The following is a 21,560-nucleotide window of genomic DNA, read 5'->3' on the forward strand; positions in this document are numbered from 1 at the left end:
ATTGATTAATTCTCAATTTGTATTCAAACAAATGTGAAAGAGGCAGTGAAGGGTCGAATGAGCTTAAAGGATCGGTTTTAGAAGCCCTTCAGGGTCTCTTACAGAACTGTAATGAATAAATAAAGTATCCGAATTTTGTAGGTTTCTGAACTTGAGAAAATTGCGAAGAATTGTGATTTATATTACAAAAAAACTCGTTTTTCAACATTCTTAGTTTTGAAATCCATAGATTTTGAATATCATTTTCTTTTATTTTCTGGTTTTGTAGTTTCCAGTTTTTCAGGTATTTGCTTCTTAAATTTTAAGGCTCTTTTAGACTCACACTTTTTATTTTCCTTTTTTGTTTTTTTTTATCTGAAGTTTCAAATTTTTTCCCAGTTTCTCAGGTCAAATTTGATTTCTTTTTTTAGGTTATTTTCCAAATTTAGAGATTTTTGGGCTCGATTGCAGTTTGCGGCGTTTGCTAGAGAGCCGTGGCACCAACTAAACCAGAAATGACTGGTTGATCACACAGTTTTTTGTTCTAGATGAAAATTCAAGCTAAATAAGTTGTATATTAAAACACCACTGAAATGCTATTGAGTTTTATAAAATGGGTTTTTTATGCTCTTTTTTTTCTAATTTCTCTATCGAATTTATTTTTTTGCAAACTTTTTTGACGTTTGAATGACAACGAAGCTGTTGACGCAATCGATGCGGAAGCAGTTTGAAATTTGAAAATATGTTTAAAATACACCTAAATTACTTAGAAAAGTAACGAATCGAAAATCAAAAAAAATCGAAAAATTTACGTAATTTTAAAAATTATAAGAATTTGAGAAATCAAAAAAATTCGCATTTTTTTTAATTTTTAGCATACTAAAAAATTCCTAAAGAATGTATCTTAAATCCTCCAAATTTGTCAATTTAGGAACCTCAGTAACTCGAAACTTGGAAACCCTAAAAATTAGATCTGAAATTCGGGGGCCCGAATTTCAAAAATTTTTTTTTAGGTTATTTTCCAAATTTAGAGATTTTTGGGCTAGATTGCAGTTTGCGGCGTTTGCTAGAGAGCCGTGGCACCAACTAAACCAGAAATAACTGGTTGATCACACAGTTTTTTGTTCTAGATGAAAATTCAAGCTAAATAAGTTGTATATTAAAACACCACTGAAATGCTATTGAGTTTTATAAAATGGGTTTTTTATGCTCTTTTTTTTCTAATTTCTCTATCGAATTTATTTTTTTGCAAACTTTTTTGACGTTTGAATGACAACGAAGCTGTTGACGCAATCGATGCGGAAGCAGTTTGTTAACGCACTCAAAACGAATACGGAAATAGCTGAAATTAGGAAAAATACATTTCTAATTTTCTAATTTTCTTTTAATTCTATTTTTTTTTGGATTTGTTGAAAACTTTTAGACTTACATGCCTGCAAACTTGGAACATAAAGAACCTGAAAAACTGACTTTTTACGCTTAAACTGCAAGTTTAAGAATTTCAGAATCTGAAAACCTGAGATGGCAAGAATACAAGAATATTTCAAGAGCAAATCTCTAAATCTGATAATTCAATAACATGAAAAAATACATTGAAGAATACAAAACATTTAACTTTTAACTCATAATAATAATTTGAAGCTGAAAACCCAAAATCGAAAATTCAAAAAACTTGAAAAACAGAAATTAAACAAAATCCTAAAATTTTAAACTTGAAAGTAGTAAGAAATGAAGAAAATTCTAAAAGGTTCAAGAATATAAGTGTGTAGTTATGGAAAATTTGAAAATATGTTTAAAATACACCTAAGGAGTCTAAATTACTTAGAAAAGTAACGAATCGAAAATCAAAAAAAATACGAAAAATTTACGTAATTTTAAAAATTATAAGAATTTGAGAAATCAAAAAAATTCGCATTTTTTTTTTAATTTTTAGCATACTAAAAAATTCCTAAAGAATGTATCATTAATCCTCCAAATTTGTCAATTTAGGAACCTCAGTAACTCGAGACTTGAGAAACCCTAAAAATTAGATCTAAAATTCGGGGGCCCAAAAAACAACATAAGAATTTCTAAAATTTTGTCGTTTTCATAAAGTTGTTGAAATTTAGTACAAACGTTAAGCTGATCAATAGTAATAAAACCTGCAAATTTCATAGATTTAGGAGTAAAATTATCAGAGTAACGGAGTTTAATTAAAACTGGTAAAAATGTTTGGCCTATTTGGAAATAAAAATTTCTAAAAATTAAGTTTAATTCAAAGTGGTGTAAATATTAGTTCGTCGTCAAAATGCAAATTTTGTAAAAATTCTGTTTCTTGCTTAAAAATTTTGAAATTTAACATAGTAAATAACGAAGTCTAAATTAGTCAAACCGCCAATTTTTGCTAGTTTGCGATTGATTGCGATTGCCAAAGTTAGAGAATTTAATAGAAAGTGGCGGAAATTTTTGGTACGTGTTGAAACCAAAATTATGTGAAAATTATGTTTCTTGTTCTACAATTTAGCGCAGTTAATTACCAAGTCAAAAGTAATAAAACCTGTAAATTTCACTGTTTTAGAATTATAACTGAAACAAATACAGACATTAATAGAAAATTGTAGTAAATTTTGTGCAAATTTCTGAAAATTATAGGTATATTTCAATCAAAAATTGTAGAACTTAATACAGTTAGTTAACATGTTAAAACTAATAAAATCTCAAAATTTTACTGATTTGGGACTAAAAGTGTTAAAGTTACAGAGTTTAATTCAAATTGGTGTAAATATTGGTTCTTTTTCAAAATACAAATTTTGTAAAAAATCTGTTTTTTGCTCAAAAATTTTAAAGTTTAATACAGTAAATAACCAACTCAGAATAAACAAAACCTCCAATTTTTGCTAGTTTGCGATTGAAATTGGCAAAATTAGAGAATTTAATTGAAAGTGGTGGAAATTTTTGATACGTTTGAAAATCAAAACGTGTAAGTGTTGTGTTTTTTGTTTTAAAATTTTGGAATTTGGCACACTTGATAACTAAGTTAAAAATAGTCAAACCTGTAAATTTCACTGATTTGTGATTAAAATTGTCAAAACTACAGAAATTATCAAAAAATTGGGTAAAGTTTTAATTTGTTCAAAGTTAAAAATTCTGAAAAATTTATTACAAAGTAAATAATTGTATAATTTTGCACAAGTCGGAGGTAATAAAGTTGTGAAATTTATTAATTATTATTAATCGATTTGGAATTACAATTGTCAAAAATACGAAATTAAAGTGGTGGAACTTTTTGGTTCGTCTTGGCAATAATAATTTTTAATAATGTTTTTTTTGCTCTAAAATTTTGAAATTTTGCACAGGTGGCAAAGAAGTCTAAGGTAATAACAAATTTACAAATTTCTCTGATTTTTAATTAAAATTGTTAAAGTTACTGAATTTATTTCAAAGTTGTGTAAATATTAGTTCATTTAAAATGAATTTTTTTAAAAATACTGTTTCTGTTTGAAATTCAATAGGGGTAATAACAAATTCGAAACCAGTCCAATTTTTGTTGGTTTGCAATTGAAACTGCCAAAGTTAGAGAATTTAATAGAAAGTGGTGAAAAATTTTGGATCCTATTGAAAATAAAAAAAAAAGTTATGTTTCTTGATCTAAAATTTTCAAATTTGGCGCAGTTAATAATCAAGTCGAAAGTAGTAAAACCTGTAAAATTCACTGTTTTAGGATTATAACTGAAACAAATACAGACATTAATAGAAAATTGTAGTAAATTTTGTGCAAATTTCTGAAAATTATATATTTGAATCGTGAATTGTAGAATTTAATACAGTTAGTGAACATGTTAAAACTAATAAAATCTCAAAATTTTACTGATTTGGGACTAAAAGTGTTAAAATTACAGAGTTTAATTCAAATTGGTGTAAATATTGGTTCTTTTTCAAAATACAAATTTTGTAAAAAATCTGTTTTTTGCTCAAAAATTTTAAAATTTAATACAGTAAATAACCAACTCAAAATAAACAAAACCTTCAATTTTTGCTAGTTTGCGATTGAAATTGGCAAAATTAGAGAATTTAATTGAAAGTGGTGGAAATTTTTGATACGTTTGAAAATCAAAACGTGTAAGTGTTGTGTTTTTTGTTTTAAAATTTTGGAATTTAGCACACCTGATAACTAAGTTAAAAATAGTCAAACCTATAAATTTCACTGATTTGTGATTAAAATTGTCAAAACTACAGAAATTATCAAAAAATTGGGTAAAGTTTTAATTTGTTCAAAGTTAAAAATTCTGAAAATTTTATTTCAAAGTTAATAATTGTATAATTTTGCACAATTGATTAACAAGTCGGAGGTAATAAAGTTGTGAAATTTATTAATTATTATTAATCGATTTGGAATTACAATTGTCAAAAATACGAAATTAAAGTGGTGGAACTTTTTGGTTCGTCTTGGCAATAATAATTTTTAAAAATGTTTTTTTTCTCTAAAATTTTGAAATTTTGCACAGGTGGCAAAGAAGTCTATGGTAATAAATAACTGTCATAGTTAGAGAATTTAATAGAAAGTGGTGAAAAATTTTGGTTCCTATTGAAAATAAAAAAAAAAGTTATGTTTCTTGATCTAAAATTTTCAAATTTAGCGCAGTTAATAATCAAGTCGAAAGTAGTATACCTGTTGATTTTACTATGTTGGGATTAAAACTGTAAAAATTACCAAAATAAATAAACAATTGTGAAAAAGTTTGATTCGATTAAAGAAAAATGTTTAGAAAATTTTATTTTTTAGCCAAAAATTACCCTGAATTAAAACATGCTCAAATAATGTGAACATTTTAAGGAACGCAGAGAATCTAATTAAATTGCTACAAATACAAATAATCCACCCAAAGGACCTAAAATTATCATTTCGATGTGTAACCAGTTTCGAATAATCCGAGAATATCCTACAAAAATAATAATTAAGGAAATTGATATATCATTTAAACGACGAAATGAATTTCCGCTTGAACCACAGCACATCAGAGAAAATTGTTACTTGTATAGATGTTCCAATTAAATATAAATTTCATCAAAACTTTATTAAATTTATTAGCCATATAAATTTGAGGCTCATACATTTCGGAATTAATAGGACTCCAGCCAACTCTACAACAACTTTGCCACATTTGAACTAGAATAAATTTATCAATTACTTCTAACAGTGGCGCTCTGTCATAAGGTCTCATCTGGCTTAAGGTAACTCTAATGTGTCTTCGCAATACAATTCCCAAATAATAAAATTCCGGCAGCGTTTTACAAGCTCGGAAGCGCATTAATGAATGCCACCGAAACGTGCTCCATTATAATTTTTTTTACAATTAATTAATTTCTACAAATTAGAGTAAATCGGCCGCCGCCACTCAAGGTGACTTATCCATTATGCGCATCGACTACGTAAATGATTCAAAGTGCTGGCTGAAATTTATCTTGGCATTAATTCTGATTTACGAGAATCGCTGAAACTCGCTTAGTTTCCGTCCCATTTCTCATCTCGATCCATCTATTTGTCGCATCTAAGGCAGTCCCGAATAATTGCTACAGAAACATAAAAAAGTAGAGCTGGCTTTAGCCGCTCGAAAAAAATACAGCAACGAAAGGACGAGATCCCGCAGGATACCATTACTAAATTAATTGGCCGGAATGAGCAAAAACGGGATCAGTTAGCGTGCGACGGAAAAATATACACACATATCTCTCGAATTTGCGGTATAAATTTAAATTGGTTTAGTTCCAGCGACGAAAAGTTATTCCTTTTGGGCTTTTTTACGAAGATATTTTATTACGGGAGAGGATTTATGCGAACAATTGCTTTTCGGCTGCTGTGATTACACCTCTAATATTACATTCACATGGATAGAATTAAAGCGCGAAATTGGTTCGTATTTAAATCTCATTCCCTTTGACAGAAAGTTGCATCGAAAGTTGATTTGATTTGTGATGTGGATTCTGTCAGATACGCGAAATGTACATTTCTCAAACAGTTTCATTACAGTATGTAAATATGGAAAATAAAACGATTAAAACGTCGCACAGCTCCATGTCTTTGCCAAAACATTAGCATCGATTTAGTTTTGTTACGAAACTCCCGAATCTAAATAAATTGCAAGTTTAACAGACAGCACATAAACATTTTACGATACGAATTTTCTTGAAAATATTTTAATGCGTAGCCTATCAGATATTCATGGAGGATTTTATTAGCCAAAGGAGATCTATTTTATTGCGCAATATTCGCCGGTTGATAAAAAATTTACCACTGTCTAAACAAATTTAAACAATCCTTTCAACAGCACGCTTGATAATATTACACCGAGGCTAAATCACTATGCGTTTCTTTATTGTTCTGCTTTTGTTCACATCTCTCACGTTCCGGAATGAGGAATTCTTATTTTGAGGTTGAATTTCATCATTTTTTCAGACGGATTATATTACCCACGACATCCGATAAAAGCCTTAAATCCTACCGTATTCTAAAGTAAAATTTCTGCCTGCTTTCATATACACAGAGCACATGTATAAAATCTTTCCGGATATGAGAGTTGAGGGAACGTTTGAAGTTCTTATCTTGCGGCGGAAGCAATCTGGAAGACATAAAAAGTGATAAATTAGTGCGAGTTTTGTAAATCAAAGTTAATTGGGGTTGTGTACGAGGCCGGTCTGTAAAATGTCATTTTTCGTACGTACAAAGGCAAAAATCCATAATTTGAAAAATACAAAAATAAACTTATAGCTGCTAATTCAACACAGATAGCAAAAATTCGGTTTCTTGTCCCCAAATTTGGAAGTTAGTACCATTGATTAATAACTCAAAAGTAATAAAACCTCCTAATTTTACTATTTTGAATTAAAATGGTCAAAATTACAGAAGTTCATAAAAATTGTCGAAACTTTTGGTTCGTTTCAAAGTGAAATTTTCTAAAAACTCTTTTTTTTGCTCCAAAAATTTAGAATTTAGAAAAATTCTTACTGTAAGTCTACGATTCTGAAAAAAACAAATTTTACGTCCAAAGTTACGAAATTTTACAAAACTATCTGACAATTTTTGGTTCGTTTTTAAAATAAAAAATACAATTTTTCTGTTTTTTGCACTCAAAATTTAATAGAAATCTCAAGACATTAATGCTCAACGACTTAAATTGTCAAAATAACAGCAATTCACAAAACATTGTGGAAATATTTTGTTTTTTTAAAAATAAACATTTCTAATACAATTGTTTTGTAAAATTTTGGAATTTGGGTAAATTTATAAAAAAGTTAAAAATAGCAAAATCCACAATTTTTACTGCTTCAGTATTGACACTGACAAACTTACTAAATTTAATAGATTTTGGTGCAGCTTTTTGGTTCGTCTTGAAAATTGAAAATGGAAATTTCCAAAAGCTCAGTTTGTTGTAAATTTAAAATTAAGTATATTTGATGAATAGGTCAAAAAAAAACCTTCAATTCAATTTCCTTGTTCTGGAATTAAAATTGTGGAAATTACGACCTAAATTCTTAAAAGCGGGTAAAAACTGGAACTTTAAAAAAAAAATTGTTTTTGCTCTAAAATTCTGAAATTTAGCAACAGGTTGAAAGCAATAAAACCCTCAAATTCCACTAATTTAGGAATGAAACTGTCAGAGTTATGGAATTTATTTAACAGTGGTGGTATTTGGTCTCTCTTGAAGATAAAAATTGCTAAATATTCTGTCTTGTTTAAAAATTTTGGATTTTAGCAAAGGTCTTAAACAAGTCAAAACTAATCAAACCTCTAAAATTTGCTGCCTTTTGATTAAAACTGTCAAATTTCACTGATTGATGATCCTAACAGTCACGGAATTAAAATAGCCGAAATTTTTAGTTCGTTCTGAAAATTTCTAAAAATTCTGTATTTTGGTCAAAAATGTTAAAATTTAGTGCAAATTGTTAAACAGATTGAAGGTAATAAAACCTTTAAATGTCAGATGTTGAATCAAATCTTGGTGTTGACAAAAATTATCAAAAATACAATTGTTATCGTCGTCATCGCATCATCGCTCTGATAATAAATTGTATTTTTAATAATCAAATTGACAGATTTACGGAATTTAATTAACCGTGTGGTGGTAAACGTTTGATCTGCCTTGAAAACGAAAATTTCAAAAAAAATTGTGTATTGCTCCAAATTTTTGAATTTAGCACAACAAATAACAAAGTCAAAATTTGTAAAACCTCGGAATTTTGTTGGTTTACGATTTAAACTGTGTAGATTGTTTTAAGTTGTGTAGATTATTGCTTTGTCTAAAAAAATTTCTAAAAATTTCATTTTTGCTCGAAAATCTTAGAATTAATCACAGTTTATAAACACACAAACTGCTACTGAATTTATCTGGAAGTAAGTGAAATTTTTTGTCACGTTCAAGTGAAAATTGCTACAAATTTTGTGTTTTACTCAAAAATTAAGAAAATTGCCAAAGATAATACACAGGCCGAAAGTAATAAAACCTCTGAATTTCCCTGATTTCGGATAAAAAGTGGTGTACATTTTTTTTTGCTCTAAAATTTTTAAATTTAGCACAATTGATAAACAAAGCAAAAGCAAGATTCCACTTACTAGGATTACAATTGTCAAAGTTATAAAACTTAAATAACAGAGGTTTAAATGTTTGGTCCTCCTTGAAAACAAAAATTTACAAAAAAAAATTGTTTCTTTACTTCAAACTTTTGAAATTAAACATATTTGATAAATGCTAAATAAGTTAAGAGGTAGTAAAATTTTAAAGCTTTGTTCGATTACAATTTAAATTTTTAAAATTACGGAATTTAATATAAACTGGAACTTTTTTATTCGTTCAAATTGAAAACTTTGGTTATTTCTCTAAAATTTTGAATGTTAGCATCGTTGGTGAACAAGTAATGAAACCTTCAAATTTAAGTGATTTGGAAATAAAATTGTCAATGTTACAGAGTTAAAGTGGTCTTGGCAATAAATATTTAAAAAATTTTTGCTTTTTCTTTTAAAAATCAGGTTCCAAGTAAAGTTTTTATTTTGATGACTTTTACAATCAGTTATTACTTTAATATTGAAAAGCTTCTAGTCTTAATAAGAGTAAAATTTAGTTTTGTTAATCTAATGATCCTAAATTTCCGTTTCAACTGATGATTTTGGATTATCGGTATTAGGTTGGATATGACTACTTTTGTACATTAAAATTATAAAATTGCTTATTGCAGATAAGAAATTACTTAGATTTTACTTTCAATAAAACTTTTAATTTGTGTTTTTGAATTGTTATGATCATTTTGATTTATTAAAAACATAATTTTGACAAAATTAAATAATTATTTACAATTTATATTGTATATGCTTCATTCTCTCGGTTTCTACCTCTAAGATTCTTCTTAAAATGAGGAAAATCTGCTGTGGGATGAAGACTATGGTAGTTGATTTGGTACAGCTATCAGACGACTTGCAGGAGTTGGCTTAGTAGGCAGAGGCGGCAGGGTAGGCGGAGGCGGCAGGGTAGGCGGAGACGGCAGAGTAGGCAGAGTCGGCCGAGGAGGCAGAGTAGGCAGAGTTGGAGGTGTTTCTTGTCGCTCAGTGCTAGAACTTTCTTTACCTTGGCAGTCGTAGTCCCAAGGCCACATACAAGTGTTGGTGTTTGGATTGAAAACTAAATTAACACCGGGACAACAAAGCAAAAGAGCTTCCCCATCTGAACACATCCAAAATTGATTGCAATTTTCAGAAGGTATGTAAGTATGTTCCAAAGCGTCCGGATATGGACACAAATGATTGGGAGCTGAAACCAAAAAATTAAAAAAAATTCTAAAATTATAGAACAGTATTTACGGTCTTCGGCTACAACACTTAAGGCCAAAAGGGCAAAAATAGAAAGCGAAATCATTTTCTGAATTTAGTAAGATGACAATTTTGGTTGAACTGTGGCCACATACAGAGAGTCGTCTTTTTATAAACTTTTTCTAGGTCAATAGGATTTGGAGAATTAAATTAAATTGCCGATTAAGGCAAAGTATGCCTTTGTAATAAACAATAACCTTCAGTTCCACAAAGACGTTTCAACATATCAATATTTCGTAAGGTGTTATTAAAAAAGATTAATGAATTTATTAAGGGTTTAACTCATTTTATCAATTTCTTATCTCAATCCGGCGCTTCAATTAGATTTAAAACTTCCGTCAAAACAAAATTGCTGTTAATAAACTGCTTTTATCTTTCTTTCATCAGAACTGTTTTTCTTTAATTGATTGTCATCAGTTTTAAGATTATGACAATGAAATCTAAAGAGTTTTTTATCTCTAAATTGTTTATTGTCTGTTTCCAACTGCAAACTTTTGAATAAAGAATAGAAAATTTGGAAAATGTACTTTTGTAACAACCAAATATTTTGAACTTTTTATTTTTAAATTCGTTTCTTTGCTAATTTCTATGTGGTGACAATAAAATTTAAGTAGGTTACTACTTCTAAAGTGTTCATTATTTGTGCGAAACAGAAAAATTTTAGAACAAAAACTAAAGATTTTTGTGAATTTTATTTTGGGGCAAACCAAATATTTCCAACTTTTTATACTAAAATTTGTATCTTTGCTAGTTTTGAAGTTATGTTGATGATATTTGGGGAGTTTTTTGCTTCCGAAGTGCTTATTAACTGTGCCAAGCTGCAAAATTTTAGAACAAAAATAGAGATTTTAGAAAAATTCATTTTAGGATGATCCAAATATTTCCACTTTTTTATATTAAAATTCGTATCTTCGGTAGTTCTGAAGTTATGACAATGAAACTTGGAGAACTTACTATTTCTAAAGTATTGATTAATTGTGGTAAACTGAAAAATTTTAGAACAAAAAATTAAGATTTTAAAAATTTTTATTTTGCAACTAACCAAATATTTTCAAGTTTTTATTTTTAAATTCGTTTCTTTGCTAGTTTTTATGTTGTGACAATGAAATTTAAGTAGATTACTACTTCCAAAGTGTTCATTATTTGTACAAAATTAAAAAATTTTAGAACGAAAACTAAACATTTAAGAGAATTTTATTTTGAGGCAAACCAAATATTTTCAACTTTTTATACTAAAATTTGTACCTTTGCTAGTTTTGATGTTATGTCGATGATATTTACGGAGATTTTTGATTCCGAAGTGCTCATTAACTGTGCCGAGCTGCGAAATTTTAGAACAAAAATAGAGATTTTAGAAAAATTTATTTTAGGATGATCCAAATGTTTCCACTTTTTTATATTAAAATTCGTATCTTCGGTAGTTCTGAAGTTATGACAGTGAAGAACTTACTATTTCTAAAGTATTGATTAATTGTGGTGAACTGAAAAATTTTAGAACAAAAAATTAAGATTTTAAAAATTTTTATTTTGCAACTAACCAAATATTTTCAAGTTTTTATTTTTAAATTCGTTTCTTTGTTAGTTTTTATGTTGTGAGAATGAAATTTAAGTAGGTTACTACTTTTAAAGTCTTCATTATTTGTACAAAATTGAAAAATTTTAGAACAAAAACTAAACATTTAAGAGAATTTTATTTTGAGGCAAACCAAATATTTTCAACTTTTTATACTAAAATTTGTACCTTTGCTAGTTTTGATGTTATGTCGATGATATTTAGGGAGATTTTTGATTCCGAAGTGCTCATTAACTGTGCCAAGCTGCAAAATTTTAGAACAAAAATAGAGATTTTAGAAAAATTCATTTTAGGATGATCCAAATGGTTCCACTTTTTTATATTAAAATTCGTATCTTCGGTAGTTCTGAAGTTATGACAATGAAACTTGGAGAACTTACTATTTCTAAAGTATTGATTAATTGTGATAAACTGAAAAATTTTAGAACAAAAAATAAAGATTTTAGAAAATTTTATTTTGGAACTAACCAAATACTTTTAACTTTTTATACTAAAATTCGTATCTTTGCTAGTTTTAAAGTTATGACAATGAAATTTAGAGAGGTTGCTATCTCTAAAGTGTTCATTAACGGTGCCAAGTTGAAAAATTTTAGAACAATAAATTGAAATTTTAGAAAAAATAAAAAAAGAAAAAATAGAGATACTAGAAAATCTTAGAATAAGACAAAACAAACAGTTTTTCTTTCAATATTGCTAACAGTATTGAAACATTTTTTTTCAATTTAACTTGTCCACATTCAGCATTCGTTTAACTATTCTATGTATAATAAATAATGCAAAGTGCCGTGATTTTAGTGTCCGCCCAAAAAGATCTCCCATTTTTCTATCAATTGACAGAACGTGTTCGATTTCACGTAATTTCCAAATTACATTAAAATCAAATAAAATTTCAATATTTCCATTGTAAACATATGAACAAATTAAATTTATCACCATTTTACTGCACATTGAAAATAACTCACTCGTTACAAATTAAAAATGACAGTCCAGTAAATCATTAAAACTATTTTGCTCCATTACATTCTCAGCTGCTGTTCACAAAATCGCCGAAAAGTGATGTACCCCAATTTTTCCCCATTTTACCATAATTCACCACCTGTCATAAGACCGACCATTCCCAAGATTAAACGCTGGGTCAGAAACAGATGTAATCTCCACCGGAAACTCAAATTTACCGGTCGAAATTAGTTAGTTAACGAGCGGACAAAGCGAATTCTCACTTCTTGCATCTATTACGTCCGACTAGGACGAATATTTGCGCTAAGTTTAATTGTCATCCATAAATTCCAGTGGGCTCGCTGGTATGCAAACAAGAAAATAGGAGAACAGCGAGGGAATGAATGATGACATGTGTAGGAATTCCGGTGATGTGTTGACATCCAAAAAAGACCTAATAAATTGGCAACCTTGTTTCAATTGAGCCTAAAAAAGCGTCTGGAGTCTAATCACAGTTAATTGTAGCTCCGGAGGCCTCTGGAGTGTTGGGATTAGTTTTTAATTAAGATCCTATCTTTGTTACAGTTCCACCTGAACAACTGAGTGTTCTTGACGAAACAGGAGTTCATATCTCCAACTACGTTTTAGGACCGTACAATGAAGGCTCCTCAATCAATATTACGTGTGTTGCCACTGGAGGTAAGCAAATTGCATTAGTGGTGCCACAAAGCACTTAAGAAACTTGATCATTGCTCCCGGTTATAACTCAAACTTACTAGTCAACATTATGTCCGTTTTGCTCCATGAAATGCGAGTTCGGAGATATTTTTGAATTTTTTTTTGGATTTACTGTACACTTTTTTTTAATTTTTTAACTGTTGTAAAAGTATATGTACGTTTTGCCATTTTTCTCAGAAAATGCAAATGATAAGAAATTAATAAATGCATTTTCTTGTACATTTAACCCATATAAGGCCAGGAATAAATTAGTGTTGAAATAGTTACAGAACTAAGAAAACTACGAGTTCATAAAAATTACCGATAGTGGTGGATCAAAAATGTGGCGGTTAAAAATAAAAATTTTAATTTTGATTTTAAAAGTTTAAATGTAAAAAGCGGCTTGACTTTTTTGTAAATGTAACTTTAATAAATACAGACCGAAAAGAAATTTGCAAATATTTATAGAATTAAAAAAACTACAAATTTTTAAAAATGACAGAAAGTGCTGGACTCAAAACATGTCAATTCTATATAAAAAAAACATCATTTTGATTCTAAAGCTTCAAAACTATAAAGCAAATCGATTTCTTTGTTGATTTAACCTAAATAAACACAAAAACTGAAAATCGTTAAGAAAAATCATAGAACTAATAAAAATAGAATTTTTTTAGGACGACCAAGAATGGTGGACGCGAATGGTGGACGCGATTTTAAACAAAAAAGTGTAATTTAGAGGCAGAATTTAAAATAACATGGCGAGTAGATTTTCTTGTACCTTTTAAAACACACAAGAATAAAGTTGTATTAAAATAACCAAAGAATTAAGAAAACCACGAATTTTTAAAAATAACATCAAACCCTTGACGCAAAACATAACCGATTGTAAATAAAAAATTTCAAATTTTGGTTTTAACACTTTATAACTATGAGTCAAGTCGATTTTTTCGTAAATTTTACCCAAATATACACAGAAACAAGAAAATACTTAGAAAATCATAGAATTAAAAAAAATAATTTTTTTTGGAATGACCAACATTGGTGGACGCAATTTTAAACAAAAAATTGTAATTTTGCAGACAAAATTAAAAACAACATAGTTACCGATTTTCAAATACTGTTCTGCTTCAGGATTGGCTACCGTTTCTTCGTCTTAACTCAATAATTTTTTGAGCAATTTTTTTTTAATTTGTGTTCAGAATTGTTGTTTTCATAAGCTTTTTTTTCTTGGTCTTGAGTTCTGGGACACCCTGTATACGTTTATAACAGTTAAAAAGGTTAATCTTGAAAAGACTTTGGAAATAGCTATTTAACAAACAAGTTGGTTAATGAAAGCGATTAATAATTGAGCAATTTTAACCGGAACGAACGTAGTGAGTGTCGTTAATAAGCGAGTTAATAGAGTTAGTTACAAAACTTTTCCGGTGATCGAATATTGAAAAATTCACCAAAAAAAGAAAATTGGTACAAAGGTGGTTTATGCAACCAAATATACGAAAACTAAAGTGAGGTTATGTGTATGAGAATAATTTCAAACGATGTCTATCGAACTAGGAGTCTCCATGTGAAGTGTAAAAAAACAGATCCAGGGTCTTCGAAACTGCGTCATTAATGATCATTATTGAATTTATTGATTTGCGCGTGTTTTGGTTGCCAATAATAAACATATTAAATTATTCATTAACAGCTCACTTTAATGCATGATTTCAACTGACAAATCATGAATTAATTGTAGAGGAGACTGGGGTAAAATTATCTTTTGAGGTAAAATGATTCTCTTTGATTCCTAAACTGTCCTTAGTTCCATCTATCAATGAAATGATTAAATTTGTTGGTGAATCTGCGGATATTGCAGACAAGCACCAGAATGCAGTTCGGTGGATATTCGAAAAAATTACATCGATATTTGTGTTTTTCCTTGGTAAATCTGGGACATCGATTTTTTATTTATATCGATTTTGCCAAAAAAAACGTCGATTTTTAATACATATATTTTTATTTTCGATGTATCATTAAAAATCGATAATTGCGGTTTCGATGTATTTATTTTATTTTACACTCTTGATTTTGGTGATATTTATAAAGAAGACAGGAATTTAATTTAAGGGAGTTATATTTTGTTTATTTTTATCGATCTCGAATTTGTTTTTGTTTTTATAATTTATATACTTATTATTTTGTTTATTACATAAGGTTTCTATTTATTTTTGTTTTTCACAATAATCTATGCCATATTCAGTTTTTATGAACTATTTTTCAAAATCGATGTTTTCTCCGATGTGTAGGAGATCGATGTAATTGTGCTCTTGTTGAAATTGAGTTCAACATCGATTTTTTTACTCGATGTTCCCAGATTTATCTTGGGCTGTTTTAAAGGATTGTCATTAAACTTTCAATTTTTTGTAGATTCAGTGCAACCTTGCATATTGTAAATTTAAGGATTATGTTTTTTGTTTTTATTGCTCTTGGGGTAAAACGATCCCGGAATCATTTTACCTCTAATATGAATAATTGTGTTATTTGACAAAAACGAGAGAAAAAATCATTTTATAACGTATTTTTTGTTGGAAAAAAAATCACTCTTCAAAAAAAGAAGATTGGATTAGGTGCAGTGTGTACCAAAATGTGCAAGAGTAGACGAAGAGAAAAATATATTCACTTGCATCTTCTCTTTAGCGGAATTAAAAACTTCTTAATTCAGAAAAACTTTTTGTTTTTACAAAAAAAAAGTTATTTTTTTAATGTTTATTTTTGTCTTTAATAAGAGACTATTTTGTTGTTTTAATTCTTGTTATTTAAGTTTATTTTGTTTTTATTTTAATGCTTAAATATATTCACTATTTCCACTAATTTTTGCTTAACTTATAAAACTTTTGAACATCTTTACGATGGAAATGAATAATTTTACCTCAATCGAAGTATCATTTTACTTCAGTCTATGGGTAAAATAATCCTCCTGCAGTCTTGCACTTAATTTTTATTTTTATGAAAATGGCCCAAAATTTCGGTTGCATTTTTAGGCGGACTTGTAATACATTAGTTGTCAAAGCTCCTGCCTAAGTGGCAGATTTATCAATATAAAGACCTTAGAGAGATTATTATACCCCAGAGTCCCCTAGCTGAAAACAAACGATCGCCAGAAAAGATTGTTTAATAAGCTTTCCAACCCTATCAAACTCATTGCTAGAGTTAGTACTTTTCATGATATTTTGGAAAAATTGGTCCTGACTCAAAAAACTTTTCATATGAAATTTTGCACATAACTTAAGAATGATGAATTTGATTTTATAATGTAATGCATTATTGAAATGACAGAGACTTTGTCATTTTGACACAGGACAAAAAATTAAAAAAAAAATCAAAAAAATGTAAAACTTGGTGTACCTACTCAAAAAAAAAATATTTCACAGATACCTCAGATCCTGACCTAATGGAGGAAATTAGTCTTCGGATTTGGAATCAGAAGACAATTTCACCTCAAAACTGCCAACATTTTTAGCAACCGAAATAAAATTGTCTCTTCCAGGTCGCCCGGCGCCCAAAGTGACTTGGTGGCAAGAGAACGCTCTCCTCGACGACTCTTTCGAGTACTTATCGGAGCGCCGAGTCAGAAATATCCTCCACCTGGAAAAGCTTGAAAGGAAGCATCTTCACACCGTATTTACTTGCCAAGCATCCAACAACAATCTAGTGGCCCCCATTTCTAGTTCAGTTACCCTCGATATAAATCGTAAGTCTTTCAGAATTTTTCTTTCGCCGCGCGGAATTCGACATTAAAACCAACTTGTTGTATCAAATTATAGATGTCTTGAGGCGGTTCGAACTTTCCGTTTGTACAAAGTAAACAACGATGTTGAAATTAACATATTGTTTTACTTTAATAATGATGAACGCGTACTTGAAATGAGATTACACAATTGGTGGATGCGCCGGGAAAAGTTGCATGGTTCGAATTACTGTTTACTCTGCGAAATTCGGTTTTATTTTTGTTGTATTGGGAATGCAGTAAGCTGCAAGTGCACTGATCCTGGGACGTTTTAAGGGATTATCCAGTGGACTGTAAAGCTTTGTTTCATCAGAAATTAAAATTAAGCCGGAGTAGTTATTTCGCGTTTGAGGATTGGCAGTTATGGCAAGGCTCATGTAAATTTATTGGAGGCTCCGGTTTTATTTACTGGCTTCTTTAAATTATGTACATAGCAATAACATAGTGCGCGTCGTAAAAGTGACGTTAAAATGGGCGGATTTTCTTTGTGCGTTGGAGTATTTTGTCTTGATATTACTCTTGGATGCAAATAAAAATTTCAGTTTTAGTTCTAGAACTTCAAGATATCTATTTTCTCGTCGATTTCATCAAAACCACGATAATAAAATTTTTTTAAAAATTGACGATGCAAATATGTGCTGATTTCTCGTCCAGACTTGGAAATAAATAAGTATTAAAAGAATCTCAAAATTAAGAAAACTACAAATTTTTAAAATTTACCGAATGTGCTAAACCCAAAACTAGTCAATTCTAAATTAAAAAAAATGTTTTCAAAGCTTTAAAACTATAAACTATAAACTGTTTTTTTTTGTAAATTGAATCCAAATAAACAAAAACAAAAATTTTAGAAACAAAATTGAAAAGCATATAGCGAGTGGATTTCCTTGCACATTTAACTCATTTAAACAAAAGAAGCAGTATTAAAATAATCACAGAATAAAAAAAAACTACGAATTTTTAAAAATAACCGAATGTGCGGATCAGAAGTGTCAATTCTAAATAAACAAAATTAGTTTTGGTTGTAAACCTTGAAAACTATGAGTAAGTAAGTCATTTTTTTGCAAATTTAACCCAAATAAACACAGAAACACGACAGTATTTGAAAAAATATAGAATTAAGAAAAATATAATTTTTTTAGAATAATCAAGAATGGGGGACGCAGTTATAAACAAAAAATCGTAATTTTAGAGATAATTTAAAACAACATAGGAATTGGATTTTTTTTTGTATATTTAACGTATTTAAACAAAGAAATGAGGTTTTATTAATAGGAATGAAAAAAAACACGATTTTTTTTAAATTATCGAAAATGCTAGAAGCAAAACATGTTGATTATAAATCAAAAAATTCTACTTTTGATCCTAACGCTTTGAAACTATAAAGCACATCGATTTGTTCGTAGATTTAACCAAAATAATCACAGAAATTAAAGAGTATTAAGAGAATGATAGAATTAAAAAATAATAGAAATTGTTAAGAATGATCGAGATTGGCGGACGCGATTTTAAACAAAAAATTATAATTTAAGAGATAAAATTGAAAACAACATGGGGAGTGGATTTTATTTTACACTTACCTCATTTAAACACAGGAACAAGTTTGTATTAAAATAAAAAGTAAACAAAAAATTTAATTTTTAAAAATGACCGAAAGTGCTTGACCCTGAACATGCCGATTCTAAATAAAAAAATTCTAATTTTGGTTCTAAAGCTTTAAAACTATAAAGCAAGTCGATTTTTTTTGTAAATTTAATTCAAGTAAACAGACAAAAACAAAAGTATTAATACAGTCATAGAAATAAGAAAAATAGAAATTTCATAGAATGACCGAGGATGATGGACGCGATTTTTAAACAAAAAATTGTAATTTTAGAGACAGAATCTAAAGCAACATAGCAAATAGATTTTATTGTACATCTTGGCCATTTAATTTATCCATAGCATTAAGCAAAACACCAATTTTAAAAAATGTTGGACGCAAAACGTTCTATATAAAAATTCTAAATAAAAAAAATATAATTTTAGTTTTTAAGCTTTAAAACTGTAAAGGAAATTGATTTTTTTGTAGATCTAGCTCAAATGAACACAGAAACAGAAAAGTGTTAAAAGAAACATTGAAATAAAAAAATATAAATTTTTTAGAATGACGAAGAATGCGATTTTAAACAAAAATTGTAATTTTAAGGCAGATTTTAAAACAACATTGGCAATAGATTTTCATGTACATTTAACTTAATTAAACACAGAATAGAGGTTGTTTTCATAATACCGTAAAATTTTTAAAAATTTGTATTTTTAAAAATAACCGAAAGAGCTGGACGCAAAACAGGTCAATTGTAAATAAAAAAATTCTAATTTTGGTTCTAAAAGTTCAAATGAAAAAAGCGGTTTGACTTTTTTGTAAATTTAACCCATATAAATACAAGAACAAAAGAATTTTAAAAATATTCATAGAATTAAAAAAAACAGAAAATTTTCAAAATGAGCAAGAATGGTAGACGTGCGATTTTAAACAAAAAATTCTAATTTTGTCTCTTAGCTTCAAAACCATAAAGCAAATAGATTTTTGTGTAGATTTAACTTTTTTAAAAGCCGAGACAAGACAGTATAACCACAGATTTTACAAAAGTATAATTTTTTTAAAATGAACAAATGTGGACGACAAAAATTCAAATTCTAATTTTGATTGTAAAGCTTTAAATCGAGAAAGCGTGTTGATATTTGGCGCATTTAATTTGAACACAAAAACAAAAATCTATTAAAAGAATCATGAAATGATGAAAAACAATAATTTTTAAAAATGACGAAAATTGGTGGATGCAATTTTATACAAAAAAAAATCATTTTGTTTCTAAAGCTTGAAAACTATAAAGCTAGTTAGTTTTCATGCACATTTACTCTTTTTAAAGATCGTTTTAAACGAGGGAGTAATGAAATGACCACAGAATTAACAAAATACTATTTTTTAAAATGACAGAGGAAGTGGTGTCGATTCTAAATAAAAATTTTGAATTTTTGTTCTAAAGCTTTAATTTTAATAATCGCGTCGATTTTGTTGTAAATGAAACTTATTTAAATACAGAAACAGAAGGGAGCAATATAGTAACCATAGAATTAAGAAATGTATAAATGGATGTAGTCTAATATTGTCATTATCAAAAATACAATTTATTCCCAAACACCAAAATACGTCAAAAATGCTGACGCTCGTTTTGATAGCAATGCAACCATCATCAGAGCGATAATTAAATGTTGTTTAATCAATAATGATGTTTAATCATCGCTCTGATGATGGTAGCATTGCTATCGAAACGCGTGTCAGCATTTTTGACGAAATTTGGTATTTAAGAACAAATTGTATTTTTGATAATTTTTGTCAACACCAAGAATTGATCCAATAAATTTCTAATATTGTCTGTCATTTTAAAAAATCCATATATAATTTCTCTATTGAACTTCTTGGATTTCTGAATTTTTGTAAATTTTTGTAAATTCTTGTAAAGTAATATTGTGCAGTTTGTTTATAAGTCATGAATCCTCAAAATAATTTAATCGAAAAATGGCCACAAATACGTTCGAATTTATTTCTGAGAAGAAAACTGTCTGATGGAATTTATACATTTCGAATTTACTTACAAAAATGTATAAATCTTGTCGAGATTATGCGGAGCGTCCGACAAGACGTCGATTTCATGTATTCGTGTAAACTCAGGGCATTGAAAATCAAGTTGTACATGCCTTATAAAAGAATATAATAAATTCCACGTCTTTCAATACCATCAATTGGATAAATGTAGATATTCGACGCCACCTTTAGAAATAAGCAATAGCAATGCCTCTACAGAACATGCATCATTTATCTCAAGTCAACACCACGCAAGTATTGGCACTGAAGGAAATGGAATTTACATCCCGTGTATAGAAATCCGAGTTGCAGTTGAGGAAACAAGCAGAAATTATGTTGATGCAACTTCCTACAAAGTCGTTTTTACAGAAAGAAAGACAACATTTCGAGACACAAACATTAATAAACGCCACGGAGATGGAGGTGGTGATAAATTCGGATACCTTGGAGTAAATGCAGCGGGAAATAAACAACTCCTTCAGGGAGATACAGAGAGAGAATAGCTAAAGACGTTACAATCTAACCAATATACATGTCATTGTGTAATTGCAGCAGTTTCTCGCTTAGTGTTCTCCCGGGTCTTGTTACAAGAGACTATACCACCAATCATCCGAGATTTTGGAACTAATAGTTTCCATCTTCTCTCTTCAATTACATCACCGGAGGAGTGATAGGGCGTGAAGACAACATCGACCGAACTGTATTTATCTTGCCTGTTAATACACACGAACCGCTTTTGGTATTAGTTGTAGCAATTTACGCTTGCCTTTATTGACTTTCATGCTTACTTTTTGTTAATTACCTGTTGATTTAGTAACGACCAATGAGGAAAATTAATGGATACTAAAGAAATTTACAGCCATGTTTCCAGCTCTGCAGGAAGAGGGCTCTAAGAGAAAAGACGACCGGCATATTAATTCAAAGGACGTTTTCGCTGTTTGAACATATGAATTCACCTAGCAGTTGTTTAAAAGTGACGCGTCGCCACTGTTTATTATGAAAATTATATAGCAAAGAAGACAAATTTTAGACACTTTTTTTATTAAAGGAATCAAAAATTTTTTATATTTTCTTATTCATTTTGCAATTTTGGTTATTTCAGTGCTATTGACATGACATTTTGGAAATT

The 21,560-nt window shown here is 28.9% G+C and overlaps 1 protein-coding gene across 3 annotated transcripts in view; it reads left to right on the top strand.

Moving 5' to 3' along the window:
• The window catches only part of LOC148180391 (protein turtle homolog B-like), a 524,867-nt gene that overhangs the window by 294,577 nt on the left and 208,730 nt on the right, over positions 1–21,560 (top strand). For all 3 annotated transcript variants that reach the window (XM_088049704.1, XM_088049705.1, XM_088049707.1), the window contains exons 4-5: positions 12,909–13,022; positions 16,567–16,770. In XM_088049704.1, the coding sequence (XP_087905830.1) occupies positions 12,909–13,022; positions 16,567–16,770 (318 nt within the window). The remainder of the gene's footprint in view (positions 1–12,908; positions 13,023–16,566; positions 16,771–21,560) is intronic.

The sequence above is a fragment of the Gnatocerus cornutus genome, chromosome 1 (assembly GCF_029298725.1).
Source record: "Gnatocerus cornutus isolate USDA-ARS CGAHR chromosome 1, icGnaCorn1.1, whole genome shotgun sequence".
Classification (NCBI taxonomy): Eukaryota; Metazoa; Arthropoda; class Insecta; order Coleoptera; family Tenebrionidae; genus Gnatocerus; species Gnatocerus cornutus.